The 17,820-nt window shown below is 36.4% G+C and overlaps 1 protein-coding gene across 1 annotated transcript in view; it reads left to right on the top strand.

Annotated features, from left to right (window-relative positions):
• The window catches only part of glra4a (glycine receptor, alpha 4a), a 65,055-nt gene extending 55,850 nt beyond the window's left edge, over positions 1–9,205 (top strand). The window contains exons 9-10 of the mRNA XM_030146431.1: positions 3,766–3,876; positions 8,561–9,205. Of these exons, the coding sequence (XP_030002291.1) occupies positions 3,766–3,876; positions 8,561–8,851 (402 nt within the window). The 3' untranslated portion in view covers positions 8,852–9,205. The remainder of the gene's footprint in view (positions 1–3,765; positions 3,877–8,560) is intronic.
• Positions 9,206–17,820: the final 8,615 nt, after the last annotated feature.

Below are 17,820 nucleotides of genomic sequence, written 5' to 3'. Positions count from 1 at the left end.
GCATAAACAAAATAAATCCCTGAAAATGTGGTTTGAAAATCTGAGCTATTATTTACATTTAATATTAATGATTAAGGGTTTAGTGTGTAAGATTTAGGAGGATTAAGGGGGATCTAATTGCAGAAAATGAATATAATATTCATAATTATCTTTTCATTCGTACATAATCACCTGAAAATAATGACTGTTGCGTTTTTGTAACGCTGATGTGAGCCTCCAGAGTCCACTTTCTTTTTGCAGAAGCCACAAACAAACATCTTCTTCCGTCTCTTTAGATTTTAAAGCATTTGACAATCAGGAATTTAATTGCGTCTTCTGATATGTTTGATTGGGGACCAGATTTATTAGTGCTTTAACCAAAAACTTTGAAAAGACATACCAAACTGTGGCACTAAGGTGGAATTTTTTCATTTTGCATTTTTAGCAGCCTCTCTACAGACGGGTCAGACAGTTTCCTATTAAATACCACTGAATGTTACACCCAGAACTTTTAAATAAGCTTCAGTGTCAGTAATATTCTTTGGTATCATTGCTTATCAGTTAACAGGGCTATGCAAGTGTGGCTTCATCAGATTTACACTGATGCTCATTGATGCACAGATATAATTAAGGACATTTACATAAGACAAGAGCACAGATCAAAACAAGTGGAGAGATAAATTAAAATTAAAATAAAAAATCTTCTGTTTTTAAATAACCAATAATGTGTCCGATCCCAGAACATCACTTGTATTACTTGACATAAGTTAATATGTTGGCTACAATCTTAAAAACATATCTTAAATTCATGTTGATCCTCCTGCTTGTGGCTGTTTCTTCTTAAGTCTTAAATTTTTCATTAAATTATCACCAGTGGAGTTTGACTCCCAGCGATCTAAGAGCTGAAGAGCACTTAAGACTCTGATCTGATGGATTATGGATTATTGTTGTTGTAGGATCATTAATTATTGACTTGTTATCAAGTGAGATTCCTGTGACCTTCTATTAAGGACTAACTTACTGTTCCAATGTATCATCAAGCCTTCATTCACGCTGTAAATATTGAAACAGAATATGAGGATCATACATGTGCCGCTTTAATCTGCAATAGAGTCTAATTCTTCATTAAAAATAAAGGGTTATAATGTGTCCAGGGGCAATGGCCTCATGAACAAGAGTTTACTTATGATACAATGCAAGCTATGTTGGCAGAGATTTTTAAAAACTGATTTATCACAGACGACTAAGAAAACCACCAACAAATCAACACAATGAATTCACAGACTGTTTCACACACTGAATATAGTGTGTAAAGTAAATATACTGAATAAAGTATAAAGGTAAAAAGCAGCCTACAAACAAAAACAATCCAGGCAATAAAATCCAAATCATTAATAATACAATGAAAGAAATGAAATAAAATACAGTACAGTGTAACAGGCACCAAACCTCAAGGACTCAGGGAACCATGCTTATTACAAACACAAACAAACATCATACTTAAGTAAATAAAAATATACTACAGTCAGAGCCGGCAAATGCAGCTATATTTAGTGTTCACATCATCCATATCCCAGTAAGTATTCATACATATTCTAAAAAAAGGAAATACTACACATATCCCACCTTCAAAACTCAATCCAAACAGTGGCTGTGTGTTTTAATTGTGATATTTTTATTACCTGCCTAGTGACTATGGATACAAATAAGCATTTTTGCTATAATATGGCGAATTAACATCTGACGTTCTTCATTCCAAATGTTCGGAAATGTACAATGTCCTTACCAAATACACTAAGAAGCAAGTGGTGCCAGGCACAACAAACCCCACCCCTTGCACGTATTTTATCTTATTCTGGCATCAATCCAGCTGATGTCAACATATCAGTTGCCTCTACAGGGTGGGGAAGCAAAATTTACAATATTTTGAGGCAGGGATTGAAAGACAGTGTATGACCAATTGGTTTATTGAAAGTCATGACAATTTATTTGCCACAAGAAAATTGACATAATAGAAAATGTTTTTATTCTATGTGTCCTCCTTCTTTCTCAATAACTGCCTTCACACGCTTCCTGAAACTTGCGCAAGTGTTCCTCAAATATTCGGGTGACAACTTCTCCCATTCTTCTTTAATAGTATCTTCCAGACTTTCTCGTAATAGTTTTGCTCATAGTCATTCTCTTCTTTCCATTATAAACAGTCTTTATGGACACTCCAACTATTTTTGAAATCTCCTTTGGTGTGACGAGTGCATTCAGCAAATCACACACTCTTTGACGTTTGCTTTCCTGATTACTCATATGGGCAAAAGTTTCTGAAAAGGTATGGATAATAGTGTTAGGTATGATTATGACATCAATATATGTTTGGTTTCAAAACAAGTGACGTAGTGCCTGCTGAGAAAAAACAACTAAATGTTCATTGTAAATTTTTCTTCCCCACCCTGTATATACTTGGCAAAATTAAGTAAACTGAAACAAAATTGATGTTTTTATAGACATTCGAAATTTCAGCTATTGTAAGTAAATGGGAGGAAAAAAATCGTTTAAAACTTCATAAAAAAATGTGAACTTTTACCTACTTTTCACAAAATGTAATGACATCTATTTTGGGTCACTGGCAATCTATAAACTCAATTTGGTATGAATTCAACCAATAGTTTTGCTGCTACAGACATTTTAATTTTTGCCCATTATAAGTAAATGGGGGAAAAAAAAAGATTGAAAAAATTCATTAGAAAATTGAAACTTTGACGTACTTTTCCCAAAATGTAATCAGATCTATTCTGTGTCACTGGCAATCTATAAACCCAATTTGGTTTGAATTCAATCAATACTTTTGCTGCTAGAGTGTTAACAAACAAACAAACAAACAAACCAGGGGGCGGGGTAATAAACTAAATAAAACATTACATTGTCAGTAAAGATATTTCGGCAATGCAGACAGATTAGTCTCATTAAACACAACACTTGAACATCCCATTAAAAACTGTGTAGGTTTTGCACTTGCCCAGATTCATGGCAGTGCCTCTAAAGACAGAAGAGTCCGGCAGCAGATTTACTGGACAATCCACCCTCCTACATCGATACAGGACAGACAAAATGATGCTCCGCAGAGAAAAGGACTTCCCCTGTCTGCATCGGCTGCACAATTACTCCGGTGAACAGTGTCAGGTTACAAACTATCCATCTGAGAGGTATTGACACATGACCTGATGCGCTGTCCTAGAAAGTGGTTGGGAATCTAATGGACTTAGACTGAGACTTAATCAGTGCTTTCTTGTTGCGGTTGTTAAGTTTAGAAAACATCAAATATGTCAAACAGTTTTAGTAACTTTGATCCTGCTGCCTTCAAAGCTGAAAAGAATAAAATAGATCTGTATTTCCTCTTATAGTCGGTACAGAAATAACTGTATTGGCTCCTCTGGGATACTTTTTATGTGTTCAAAGTCAGTTCCTTAAACTAACAGCTACCGATAATGTCCTGCATTATCACACTCACAATTCTTCTTTAATTATAAGCGCAGGCCGTCAGCTTGAGTTTATTATTCCAATCTGAAGTCTGCATCTTTAATCACTTTATTTTTGGCATAGCACAGGTCTCGTTTTTAATAAAGCCCCTCCAGGCAAACTGTAGGAAGGTCCACGGCCAAAACAAATTATAACTTCAGCACTTAGGGATTTTTTTTTTTCTTCAGCAGCAAGGCTCTTGTTTTGTTGTTTTGCACTAAAATGAAAAAGTGTAGCGACTTATTCTAAATTTGTCTACCTTCCCTTGTAATGGAGGAGTTGGCCAGTCAGCCCGGGAGTGTTGAGTCACTGCGGAAAGTGAATGACATCCCTGGTGACACCTCCAGCTACAGGAATCTGAATCAGCACTGCAGCGCCTGCGCCAGGGTAAAACTTACACCCTGTGTTAACCCCGACCTTCAAACCCAATTTTGTCCGTGTACCCAGTCTCCCAAAATGATTACAGAATGTCATGCAACTCTTACCTGAAACTTTCTCCTGAACTTTCTCCCCATCAACCATTTAATGTGCTGGTCTGTCACCTAACACACTCCCTTACCCTGACATTCAGTTTTATCTCTGAATTCCTGCACTTTACTTCTTCTCACTGCTGATGTGCTCTTGTTTTCACTTTTAAATGTAAGTGTTTAACCCATAAAGACCCAAACATCCACCTTTAACCAAAACCATCTACTGATCTAAACTATTAAATAACTATTGATCCACAAATCCTATCAATATATGTAAGTAATTGGTTTAAAATGCAGTTTGTCGTCTTTTCATGGTCATCAGATATGACCCGTTTGGACGTTCAGAGACTCTGTAGTTACCGTGGAAACACCATCGTCTTCTACAACATTGATTCACCAGTAAAACCCATGGAGTTGGATCAATGACAATGACGTTGATACTTGTATTTACATTCAGTTATTAATATCTTTGCTAAAAAAAGTCACTTTTTCTTGAGTTTTCTTTGTTTTTCCTATAATAACCCTCAATTTTACTCTGATCTGAGACATGACCAGTAAATTAAATGTAGGAAAATATACGATTTTCACTGAAAAAAACCAAAACAAATAGAATGATATTACAATAAATGGTGATAAATCACTTAAGAAAGGTTAAATAGAGAGAAACATTCATTTGTGAACTACCACAAAAGTAGCACTGGGTCTTTATGGGTTAATCTTGTTTGTCATTTCATTGATCAATGATGAGTGATAGGAAAAGAAACCTCAAATATTTGTCCATCGGCTCCATCTGTTTGTCTATGTTTCTATCTCACTGCAGCAATTATTCAAAAAAACTGGTTGGTTGATTATGTAAAAAAAAAAAAAAAAAAAGCAAACCAAAACAAAACATTGAATTAGACATTTGACAGAGATAAATCAACAATGAAAACAGTTATTACTTGCATCCCTAGTTTAATATTTGTCAGTTAGATTTATGACATTGATTACTAGATGACAAACACAGACTGTCAAGTATGCACTGTTGAAAGAAACCACTAATTTGTCCAAAAAAAGTACCATCTGATCCAGAAGTGCTGCTACTGCTGAGAGCCAAGAGCTGAAATGATGAGCACCTATTATCTTTAAAGTAACGCACCAGTGGACTTTAGCACATGATGTACTGTATCTTCTAGAACGCAGTAGGATAATTAAGCAATGGAGAAGAGCTACAGCTCCCTTTCCCCTTGTTGTAAGGTGCAATTTGTCACTGCAGGGCATCAGGTAGTTAGTATCTATAAATGACTCTCAATCAGCCCATGTGAAGAAGAAAGGGAGTAACTAGTTTACCAGAAGATTCACGGATATTGATGAAATATAAATAACTATGGCAGTTTCAGACTGACTTTATAGCAGCAGCTGCAGCTAAAGGTGTGACGAAACTGCTCATAGAGGCTAATAGTGCTGTTGGTTTCCACTTTTCCTTCTGCTGCTTTGGATAATTATAACAGAAAAAAAAACTGAAAGCATGAGTTTAGAATAACTGGTTTATGATTATTACAATTAATAGCTTAGGCTTTGGTGAGACAGGATTACCAGATGGTGAGGTAAAGCCCAGTTGGCAGACATTAGAGTTATGAGTAGTGGCGGCTGGTGGAAAACACAGCTGTTACAAGAATATATTTGCAGAGCAAGTCTCATTCTGTTAAACTACGCTGTGTAAACATAAACTGAACTGAAAAGGACAACACTTTATTACCTGTGCAACTTGGAGCACATTCATCATTTGCTTCATGTTCTATCATTGTGGAGTCCTGAACAACTATTCAGTATTGAGAATCCAGTTAAATTATCCAATCACCTAAGAATGACAAAACTAAACAATAATAATTAGCCAAGGGAGCAAACATGTGTGCCCAAAGCTGATTTATTTAATCCTCCAATGAGGGCACAGCCTCAGGTCACCTGATGGTGTTGGGAACCCAATGAACCTCTTATCAGTTCCTTAATTTCCAGCTCCTCGATGCTTAGCCTGGTCAGCCATCTGGTTTTCTCAGTGTATTCAATACTGAGAAAACAGTCTGGAATTGGGCCAGTCACTGTGAAATATGCACAATCTATTCTATACCGACCAATCACAAGTCTGGGAGGGGGCGGGTGTTTCACAATGCCTCATATGCACTGACTTGTTTTTGTTGCTTTTTCAGTTCCAAGTCCCCAAACCTCTTTCCAACTGTTGTCGGTTGTTTATTTGATTCAAAAATAAGGATTCAATTACAGATTACACCCTGTATTCTCAAGTTCCTCTGACAAAAGTGTCATGTCCGTCTTATTTGTGATTGGCTTATTCTGCGCCTGATTGTCCTGCCTTCATATTTGGATTCAAGCCCTGCAATTCCAGATGGATTTTTCATTGAGAAAGACAGATGGCTGACCAGGGTATTCGATGCTCAGCTGTGACCGAGAAATTGACCTTGATGTACCATTTTGAAGGATATCGCAGCTCCTTTAAATACACACCAAGGACAAAGGAATGAGGACCAAGAAAATTAGACGAGCTTTGACATCCAAGTGTTGACCCATGACGTGTAAAGGGGGTGTAACACACATCTAAGTTATATGAATCACAGCAGTAGTAGGAGGGGGAACTTTCCTCCAGTATGAAGTTATTTAAAATGATCAGATTTTTTGTATTTTTTCATTATTATTTATTTATCTAGACATGGACAATGCACAATATACATTAACCTTAAACAGGAGAGATGTGCTGTGCCAGGTTGTAGTATTAGTGCTAATTTCCACCTGTAGTCCCTGGGCAGGCTGATGTTATAAATAAACATCAGCCTATAAATTAAAAATATGACATCCCTACATCATCTACCGACACATTATGCCATGTTATGAATTGAATTAAAAGTTCATCATATTTTTATATAATGAACTCATCTAACAGATCATTAAATACAGCTGTACATTGTAACTGAATAACACAGAGCTGCTACATACATTAGAGTTAACTGAAAGTACGACTTCGAGGTGACGATGCTTGTGAATGTTTGTTGCCTCCACTCCAACACAAGTCACTTTTCCATTGGACATATGCACAAAACATTACCGATATTTACTAAATGTCGAAAAAACAGGAGCGCGTAATGTTGGTTTTTCCATTAAATCACAAATGCGATGATTTGTTTATTTATTATCGCAAGATGACACAAGAAGTCATTGGTGTGTCCTGGTGTGTCCACACATTCTGCGCCATGTTTCTTTTAAAACTCTTCTTCGCTTGTTGTAATGTCCGTCAACATCCGGTGACTCCAGTTGCAGAAAAAGGTCTTTCCGTTGCAGTTTTGCGTGATATACCATTTGCGCTACGCCGGAAAAACCACCTCTTGCGACCCCAAAAACTTTTAATTGAACTACCAGAGTTTTGGTGAAATTGTTGTTTTTCCATTAGGTAAATTTTTATGCGCAAGTTATATTCGTGCAATTTGAGGGTCAATGGAAATGCGAATACTCATATCTCTGGTAGGAGGAGATACACATTCATGTAGCTGATGCTCTGCAACTAGTTACCAACTTGAGTAAATGCTGACATGAACTACAGGACACATGTTATATCATAATTATGTTTTAGTGCAGACAGTTTTCCTATTATTATTATTATGTATAATATATGTTTAGATAGCCCTTCTTCTTCAGGTAGTTTTAACCCAGAGGCATGAGGGGACAGGTGTGAAACAGGAGTAGACCTTTGAGTCGAGGTGGTGGGGTTTTTTTCATGCCAAGTCTTTCTGACATTAGAGCTGAAGTTCAGCACAGGAGCAAAGAGCTGTCAGGGTCAGAGAGAGAGAACGAGAGAAGGGACGCAGGGATCAGAGCTTTCAGGACATTTCTCACGCTGACTACTAATCATCCAATTTAGATCCCACATCTTCACTTTCCTCTGCTAAAGTGAATCTCTCAAAGTGTCAGAGGGCTGTCAGAGTTAAGCTGCATGTCTATTAATATTCTCTTCAGAGGGCGGGAACAATGCCTCATTCACTGTACAAAAAAAAAAAAAAAGGACAAAAAAAAAAAGAAAAAGAGCAGTGCCATTCATCAAAGCAAAATGCCAAGTAAAACAGTTTTTTTTTCCTTCTTTTTTTGGTGCAGTTGAGATCATGACTTTTTATTAATAGGCGTTTTGAAAGGTCTATCATTCTGCAGCTTTGAAAAGCGTTACAAAGGAGAGATGGAGGTTAATTTTTTTTATTAATTTTCACAATTATAGTTGCCTTTATTCTACTAATGAGGATGCCCTCTATTACCCTTTCAGTTTGAGAGAAACTTCAAGACTGTTAATTGATTCATGAACATTTATCTAAGGCTAACATCTCTCTTAAACTTAAACTGGAGATGTGAGGATTTACAACCCTCTCAAGTTCCCTTAAATTAAGTACTTGATTTGTAAATGTTGTGTATGCTTCTTTTTCCTGGTGTTGTTTCCACTCTGTTGCACTGTGCTACCACACCCCAAACACATTTGGGATTCAGCCACTCAGATGGAATGTAAAATGCAGAAAGCTAATTCTTGTTGACAGGGAAAGGCCAATCTGTTTCCCATATGCTTGACTCCACAGGAAGAGGAGCTGGTGAGGGAGAGCCGTGGTTTTTACTTCCGGGGTTATGGACTCGGTCACTGCCTCCAAACTAAGGATGGTACCGCTGTGGAAGGAGCCACGGTCTTCACCCCACCGCCTCCGGTTACCATGTACGATGGCGAGGTTCTTCACAAGCGATTTGTGGACCGGGCCAAGCGCATCGACACCATATCCAGAGCTGTGTTTCCCTTGAGCTTCCTCATATTCAACATCTTCTACTGGATCACCTACAAAGTGCTGCGACATGAGGACATCCATGCAAATTTGTAAAAACGCTTTCTGCCAATCAGATGCTACAGTTTAGATTTTTTTCTCAGAACCAAAACTGCCTGTCAGATCTACATTACAATGAGGAAATGTGTCAGAGGCATATGTGCTTCTTAAAGCATTGCTAAAAAAAAAACAACAACAAAACTTTGTGCTCAGGTGCGTCTTCAGGATCTCAGCTGAAGAGTGATTAAACCGAAAGGAAGCTTAAGCTGCGTGGATTTAGGCTGGTTTGTGTGTGTTCTCTCGTATATGTCTTGGTTTGATTCTTTTGGATTGCAAAGGAGAAGAAACACTGGGTGATGCTTATGGGTTCGTGACCTTTGTGTGAGATAATGGCAAAAAAAAAAGAAAAAAAAAAGAAAAGAAAAGCGTTCAGAGAAGTCGATGTTGATCCTGGCCGGATGAGATATACTGACTTGAATTTTGACACTACGCATCTTTGAATGAATGTTTTTGAAATCTTCAAAACATGACATTTTTTACATCTTTAGATTAACAAATGGGTTCAAAAGGGGGATGGTGTGGACGGGATATTTGATATTTATGACTTATGATATTCAATAAGTGGTGATAATTCAATTTAGCTACTTGTAACAAGAGATTATATATAACAGTGTATAAAATGTATATAAACAAAGCTGTTCATTAAACTGCACAAAGCACAAATATGTATTTCCTTTTGTCTAAATTTAAATAAATTGTTATTCTGCCAGGAAACAACAACTGTTTTTGCTCTTCATTATCCTAAACATTTGTTTGATGTAACAGAAAAAACTGTTCCTACAGAAATTCTTCTGAAATGCCTGACAACAGTCACCAACTAAACAACATCACTATTGCTTTTCTATTGCTGTCCTTTAACCCTTTAACGCCAAACGTATCATATTTGATACATGGATTTTGAAGCCCTCTACATGATCAGTGTGATATTTTTTTTCTTTAAAAACCTGATGTATACAATTAGATACATGCAATGCACAGATAATCCACCAGGGGGAGGAATTCATTCACCAGAGGCCTTTCTAGTGACACTACGAGATTGTCATTAATGAGGAAGGAGGTAGAACTAATTTGAGAACAAATTACCAATTTGTTAGACATGTTTGTGTTATATTAGGTTTTTGTTTGTTCAAAAATAATAGTATTTGGGCACTGAAACCCGATGTATCAAATATGATACAAAATTAAAACCCATACATGGAAATTGATATTTGAAAACTTTTTTTTTTTTTTGGTTGTTCAGAAGGACCAATAAAGGCTCCAGTTTCAAAGAACAGGAATTTTCTGTCAATGATTTAAAGGTTCAGGCTTTACAGGGTTAATAGACCCCATCAGCTCCAAATCCCAAAGAGTCAAACCTTAAAGTGAAGATGTAAATCCAGGTTGAAAATGATGCAAACTGTAAACGCTGCTGATGCAAAATAAGTCAAGACAAGGCATCATCAGACTGACTCTTTGCAAAGCTTGTTTTATTATAGCTAGAACTGTTGGCTTTGAAACTCTATACACACGATCAATCTGGCAGGAATCATGGACAAACTTGTTGAGAAAATTGCATAAGAGCTACCGTTTCTTTCCCGGTCTCAGGAGCAGCTTTGAAAGTGTGGAAATGCAGGGATGCGGTGGAGGGGAGCATCTCCAGCGAGGGAGGACGAATGGGTTTTTTAATGGGAAATCAGAGGGTTGTTTTATCAACTAATGAGTTTGAAAAGGGCTTGGTGTTCCACGGCTAATGACAATGAATTCAGAGAGGCAGCTGGAGCCTACTGTCCTTTTGTCTGCAATCCTAATCAACTCCTCTGTATGCTATGGTCCCCCAGGTAATGAAAAGGGTTAGTGTGTGTGTGTTTTGAGTCATCGCTTTGTTTCTGTTCTGTCATCTCGTTGTTATAATGATTTAGATTTTTTTTATCCAGGTCTTCGTATTATGTTGTTTATTGTTCTTTACGGTCAAAAATTCAGGTTTAAATGTGAAAAACAGACTTGTCTATCGCCTGTTTTGATGCAGGTTGGTGGTATCTACGAAGCATGATTATAGATACAAAAAAGAGGAGCCGACTCATTGTCTCAGACAGCTGATAAATTCTCAAGCAACGACAGGGTGGCTTGGTATATTCAATCAAATCTTTTATACTTGATCCTGACAGCTTAAGTAGATTTCTAAACTGAATCTGAAGAGAAAAAAGACTGTTATGTCACTGGTAGTGCATGCTGTCCCATCATTTAAAGCCCAAACTCCTAAAGCAAAAGCTATAAAATGGAAATCCGTCATTGCTATTATTCGCAGACACTAATCAAAAAGCCACCCATAAAAGGATTGATGTGTTTCATTGTCAACACACTCGGAAGAGGTCTTATATGATCCGTCGTATGTTGTATGTTATTGAGGAACGGCTAAAACTTTAACGGTCATCCAACGTTTTTATTGTCTTATATAGAGAGCCCACCTAATTCTGGAAAAAATATGAGCAGCAGTAAAAGGTCAGAGATATGTTTTATTTCATTTGAATTGTGTCACCATTTACATGTACAATGTTTGTCAATTTAAAAGACGATTTCACAAGCCAAGAAAGTCATGGTTTGTGGCTAAAATAGTAAAGAAATATTTAGTTTTGTGTTCAAAAGCTCAATGGACTGCATCTTTCATGGCACGTCACTGTTTACAAAACTGGTATAAAATGTGTAAAGAGGTGAAAAGCTACTGAAAAAGGTGAAAATTATAAGAGTCTGGTCATGTTGAAGGTAGAGAGACACTGTCAACAGCTCTGAATAGACCATGGAGAGAGCGAGCTATGGTGATGTCACCTCCGTAATTTTTGGTTTTGTAATCTTTCTATTTACATATTGTCGCAGTCTGACAGTTGAAGTTTTTTTTGACTTGTAAAATGATTTTTTTAAACCGATATATCGTCACCATCCTAAAATAATTGTAAAAAAAAACTTGAGTATTTGATGATTAAGAAACACAAAAAAAACCCTGCATTTTTATCAAAAAATTACTTGGGTGATTATTTTAGGAAGGTGACGATATGTGGCACTAGTGACTGTGGTATATTTTATGGATTACAACCCCATGGGACCTTTTTTTTTCCAAAATAAAGTCCCATGGGGCACTAATGGAAGTGAAAGGATTTCGACTATCCACTCTTTCTTTCATCCCACAAAATTATTAAAACATACATGATGTCCTTCTTTTCTCATTTGGTGTCACTGAATAATTCAAGCAAAGGTATTCTGACTAAAGACAAAAAAAATCCAATGTCGGCCTTTTCCCCATCGAAGGGGATAGAACAGGGGTGTCAAACTCATTTTAGTTCAGGGGCCACATTAAGCCCAAACTGATCTCAAGCGAGCTGGACCAGTAAAACAACAGCATAATAACCTGTAAATAATGACGACTCCAAATTTTTCTTTGTTTTAGAGCAAATAAATTAAATTATGAAAATATGTACATTTACAAACTATCCAAACAAAAATGATGTGAATAGCTTGAAAAAAAATAAAATTTCTTGAGAAAAACAAGTGCAGTTTTGACAATATTACACCTCAACTTACCATTTATACATGCATGTTATGGGTTGGATCTACAAAGACAGAAAATATTTAATAACAAGAAGAATAATGTTAAAATTTCACTCTCAAAATTTCAGGTTTTTCACATTTTGCTGTTAAAGGACAGTTTGTAAATGTTAATATTTTCATTATTTAATGTAAGTTTTTACACTAAAACAAAGAGAAAAATTTGGAGTTGTCATTATTTATAGGTGTAATGTAATATTATGTTTTTCACATTATAGCTTATTATGTTATTATTTTAGTTGAGATCACATTGTTCTGTATGTGGAACCTGAACTAAAATGAGTTCAACATCCTGGATTGTTAATATCTTAAGTGTAATTTTTGCGCTTTGCAAATTCATCCCTTGGGCCGGACTGAAACCTTTGGCGGGCCGGTTTTGGCCTCAGGGCCGCAGGTTTGACACCCCTGGGATAGAACCACTACCCTGTGGTTAATTACCTCCGCCAAGGAGATTATGTTTTTGCCAGGGTTTGTTTGTTTGTTTGTCTGTCTGTCTGTCTGTTTGTTTGTTTGTTTGTCTGTCCGTTAGTGTGCAACATAACTCAAAAAGTTATGGACAGATTTGGATGAAATTTTCAGGGTTTGTTGGAAATGGGATGAGGAAGAAATGATTAAATTTTGCTGGTGATCGGGGGTGGGGGGGCCCACGAGGGGGGGCCACTGATCGTTAGTGTGCAACACAACTCAAAAAGTTATGGACAGATTTGGATGAAATTTTCAGGGTTTGTTGGAAATGGGATAAGGAAGAAACGATTAAATTTTGGTAGTGATCGGGGGTGGGGGGGCCCACGGGGGGGGCCCATTTCCAACAAACCCTGAGAATTTCATCAAAATCTGTCCATAACTTTTTGAGTTATGTTGCACACCAACGGACAGACACACAAACAAACAGACAGACAAACAAACAAACCCTGGCAAAAACATAACCTCCTTGGCATGGGGGGGCCCACGGGGGGGGCCACTGATCAGCCTTGGCGGAGGTCTGCGCTCTCCGAGTGCTTTTCTAGTTTTAGGTTTTAAACATTATTCATACTTATTCACTCCAAGAATGATATTGGGATCATATTAAATCATTTGTGCTTGACAGATTTTTTTTTTTCTAACTTGTCTTGTCCAGCATCATAACAGCAGAATGGTTTTCTGGCTGCTTTTTGGCAGATAATTTCGATTACCGGCCTCAAGGACTTGAGAGTTTACCCTACGTAACCAGACTTCCCTTCATACTGATATCTCCCAATCTTGGACTGATCAATTTTCTTTCACCAAAATTGCAGGAGTTGCAGTCCACAATATACCTGACACTATGGTAATATTAATTTTGGCAACTTCAGGTGAAAACAGCAACTTCTGATATACTGAAATATAGGCCAATTTTTAATGTAGTTTTTTTCACCCTATGTAACGGAGCTGTTTTTCACAAAGATTTCAGTGAAAATGGGTGAAATTGACAAATTTCTTTGCTAGAAATACCCTTCCATCCATGTATGACACTTATATGCCAGGTAAATGTATCATCTGAACAGTTGTTATACCCTGCGTAACCGCTCAGCCATGCCCCAGTGTACATCAGCCAGTATATAACATACCAATATCAGTGACCGTTCACCTACTGTTTACTATACTTACTCTTGTGGTGCCAGATTTCTTATTCGTGATAGAAAAGAGTAGAGACATGCTTGGTGAGTGTATTTCTTTTACTGTGGATAACATAAATAAGAAAAGAGACGTAAAAATACTTGAACTGACTGTTACCTCAGTAACAAAGTTCTGATTTCTGGTGAAGAGAGAGGAAGCAAAGAGGCAGAACTCTGCTCCAACATCTTGGAGGTGTAGCTCAGCTGCTGCTACACACTGACGTTTCCATGGAAACAGTTGGCTTTCACTTCTCATCACCGTACATTTTTTGACAAAAGCAAAGAGAATAGACAAAGAGATTAGAAGGAAGAAATAAAACTGTGATGTTTTTTTTTTGTCTTTTCAGTCCAACATCGCAGGGAAGTAGCTCTGTGGAAGCAGGACGATAGATGAAAGACAAAGCCATTAACTGGAAGAATCATAAACTAGTTTTTCTAAATTTATGCTCTCAGTTTTACTCTTACTGTCATCTAAAGCAGCAGCAGCATGACGGTGACAACAGAATGATCAATTAGCTTTCAGTTCTTGTGAGTCCAGTGTTTGCCATAAAGTTGGAATAATTTTATTTTCACAGACTTTCTTCTTTTTATTCCTATTTATACACATCAGTAATCACCTTCGACTTGGTGCAATGATTAAATACTGAGTCCTAATTATACTTTATCTATCAAGAATAAAGCACATTGTTACAGTCATTTCATGACAAGAGGTCAAATGTTTTATTGTAACTTTCTGGTCAACAGTGTATAAACATATGTGTATGTTGTTTGGTTATAATTTGCCTTCCCTTCTGGTGTTTTAAAGGGGTCATATTTTGCTAAACCCACTTTTATTAGTCTTTGGTACATTTATTTGTGTATTTGGACCCTAATAGTCCATAAAGTTTGAATTTGAACCCTACAGGTGCTGCAAACCTATCTTTATATTCATTCCAGCAAAAATCTAGTGCATTTCTACAACCCATTTTAACCCTTTCATGCATGAATTATAAGAGCCTTAATCAAGATTTTTATTCATTAGTGTTTTGATTCCTCGAGGCATTAAAAAAACAATGCGATTGAAATAGTTTGTATGAACCCATTTTTCATGGAGTTGCAAAAATGTCCACTCAGCCTGACACCATGCATTACATTTCTGAAGCAATGTTGAGCCGCATTATGTAATAAATTCCCATTACGTAATAAAAGTTAAAAATGTAATAAGAATGTAACGTCATCTTGTAATAAAGCTGCATTATGTAATAAGCTGACGCATTTTGTAATAAACTACGTCAACGCATTATATAGTACATTTTTTCACATTACGTAGTAAGTTATTACAATTTGAGAAATTTATTACAAAATGCACTTGACACATTTTTATTTTTAAAAAATTTAATAACATGGTTCATTATGTAATAACAATCCAAATTAATATAATTTTAGAGCAATTTAGAAGAAATTAGTCACAGGAGCTACAGGTAATGTAATCAGAACTTTAACAACACAGTTTAAATATTAATTTAGCACATTACATTTTCCTGAAAATAAAAATGTGTCAAGTGCATTTTGTAATAAATTTCTCAAATTATAATAACTTAGTACATAATGCAAAAAAATTTACTACATAATGCATTGAGGTAGTTTATTACAAAATGCGTCAGTTTATTACATAATGCAGCTTTATTACAAGATGACGTGACATTCTTATTACATTTTGAAATTTTATTACATAATGGGAATTTATTACATAATGCGGCTCAACAAGCAAAGAAACGTATTTACTTATAAACTGTGAAAACTATGAAACGAAAACATTTTTAATGCAGATAATCTGATGTTTTCTCACATTTTAACATACACTAATGCCAGTCATTACTCACTTCATGGAGATAATATGCAAAAAAAAAAAAAAAAAAAACACAAAAAGCTGTTAATTACAGTTTAATAACAATAACAAGCAATTGATTTCCACTCAAACATATTAGTGCAGATCAGGTTTATCAAGAACAGTAAAGTTACAGTAGCGGTATGAATTGCAGTGTATGGGATGATGCGTGCACTACAAAAATGTAATTCTTACTAAGCGTATTTTTCTCATTTCTAGTCAAAATATCTCATCATACTTAAAATAAGACATAATCAACTAAAGAGTAACATTTTTTGCTTAATTCAAGCAAAAAAAAATCTGCCAATGGAACAAGTGAAAATTATCTTGGTAAGATTTATTGAAATCAGATTTTGCAGATCTACTGTCTAAAAATAAGTTCTTATATCTCACTGAAAAGTTCCTCTTTAGGTGATTATGTCTTATTTTAAGTGTGATGAGATATTTGGACTAGAAATGAGAAAAATACACTTGGTCAGAGTTAGATTTTTACAGTGTCAGCGTCTGCTGTGTTGGCTGATATAGAACTAAAACAACAAAATTCATGAATATACAAGAGAACAGCTGTCCACTGTAGTGACCACTATTAATGAAATGGTTAATTCCTGCTTAATATTTTACATCTACAACTAATTACATCACGACATTTGCACATATAAGGTCAAGACTTCCAACAAGCATTTCTCCGAGAACGCTATAATTGTTTGTCAGCAGCAGTGGTTGTCGTCCATACTGAAAATATGTCCAAACTTAAAGCCAAATACCTAAAATGTTCAGTTGCTGGTTGTATTAACGAACTCAAGTGGTTGAATGGGACAGAGACGCACAGTCAACAACCCAGAGGAGGTGGGGTCATGTGCATTTAAAGGGCCAGCGCTCAAAACAACCTTTCTGGTGTCATTACTCAGAAATAGGGTTGAAGATGGACCTGTGGAGTTGAATTAATGAAGAATTCAGATAGCATTTACAGTTTATGTAGACCACAGGGAAATGTTTTAAAATGCATAAGTCCATTTAAAAAAGCAAAATATCACTCCTTTAACTGTACTGACTGTTATTATTCCAAGTTTTAAGTCAGTTTGGGACTCAAAAATCTTTCAGGTTTGACTCTTTTTTTTAATGTATTTAAAAAATGTACAAGAAAATTTCAGAAAAATGTTGTAGTACTTGTGGTGTAATGTTGCTGAACCTGCAGGATTTTGTTCTTAAATAAGACAATGTTGGGTTATAAAACTAACTACTGATGTCCCAGACGTTGACAAAAAAGTCTGAGCAGGGATTTTCTTACTTTGACAAACACATCGGCCTCAGTGCAAGTCAGTGATGGTATTGTTTCAACCATGACAGGAAAACATCACATTCTGGTGAAATAAGAAGCTTTTCTAAATCCACAAACCATGACTGACACATTCAGAAAAGACCTGACACATTACACTCCATCACATCTCCAGGAAAACAGCACATCCCCTCTGACTGTATGTTATTTCAATGAGACGGGAAGACTGATGGCTTCCAATAACGCAAGGTCTTTGTTCGACCAACCAAACAAAATCCCAAAGGTCTGATAACTTGGACAAACACACCCCCGCACATTTTCTTCTGTCACACAGCTACGAAAAGAAAACCACAGCTATCAAAGTGTCTAATCTATGGAGTAATCTTCCAATGGAAGGATGGACCCAAATGAGAGCATGAAATATTCATTCCTCCTTCAGGCTTTAGACCCTCAGGGGCTGAGGCATGGGTAGCAGCTTATCCACAGACCTCCACTGAAGATTACCTCTCAGTAGTGGCTTTTCCATTGGGCATATGCACAAAACTTTACTGATATTTACTAAATGTTAAAAAAAAAAACAGAAGTGCGTAATGTCGGTTTTTCCATTAAATCA

This window comes from Sphaeramia orbicularis, chromosome 10 (genome assembly GCF_902148855.1).
Source record: "Sphaeramia orbicularis chromosome 10, fSphaOr1.1, whole genome shotgun sequence".
Lineage (NCBI taxonomy): Eukaryota > Metazoa > Chordata > Actinopteri > Kurtiformes > Apogonidae > Sphaeramia > Sphaeramia orbicularis.
The sequence above is the reverse complement of the archived record's forward strand: the minus strand, read 5'-3'. Positions and strand labels throughout refer to the sequence as shown.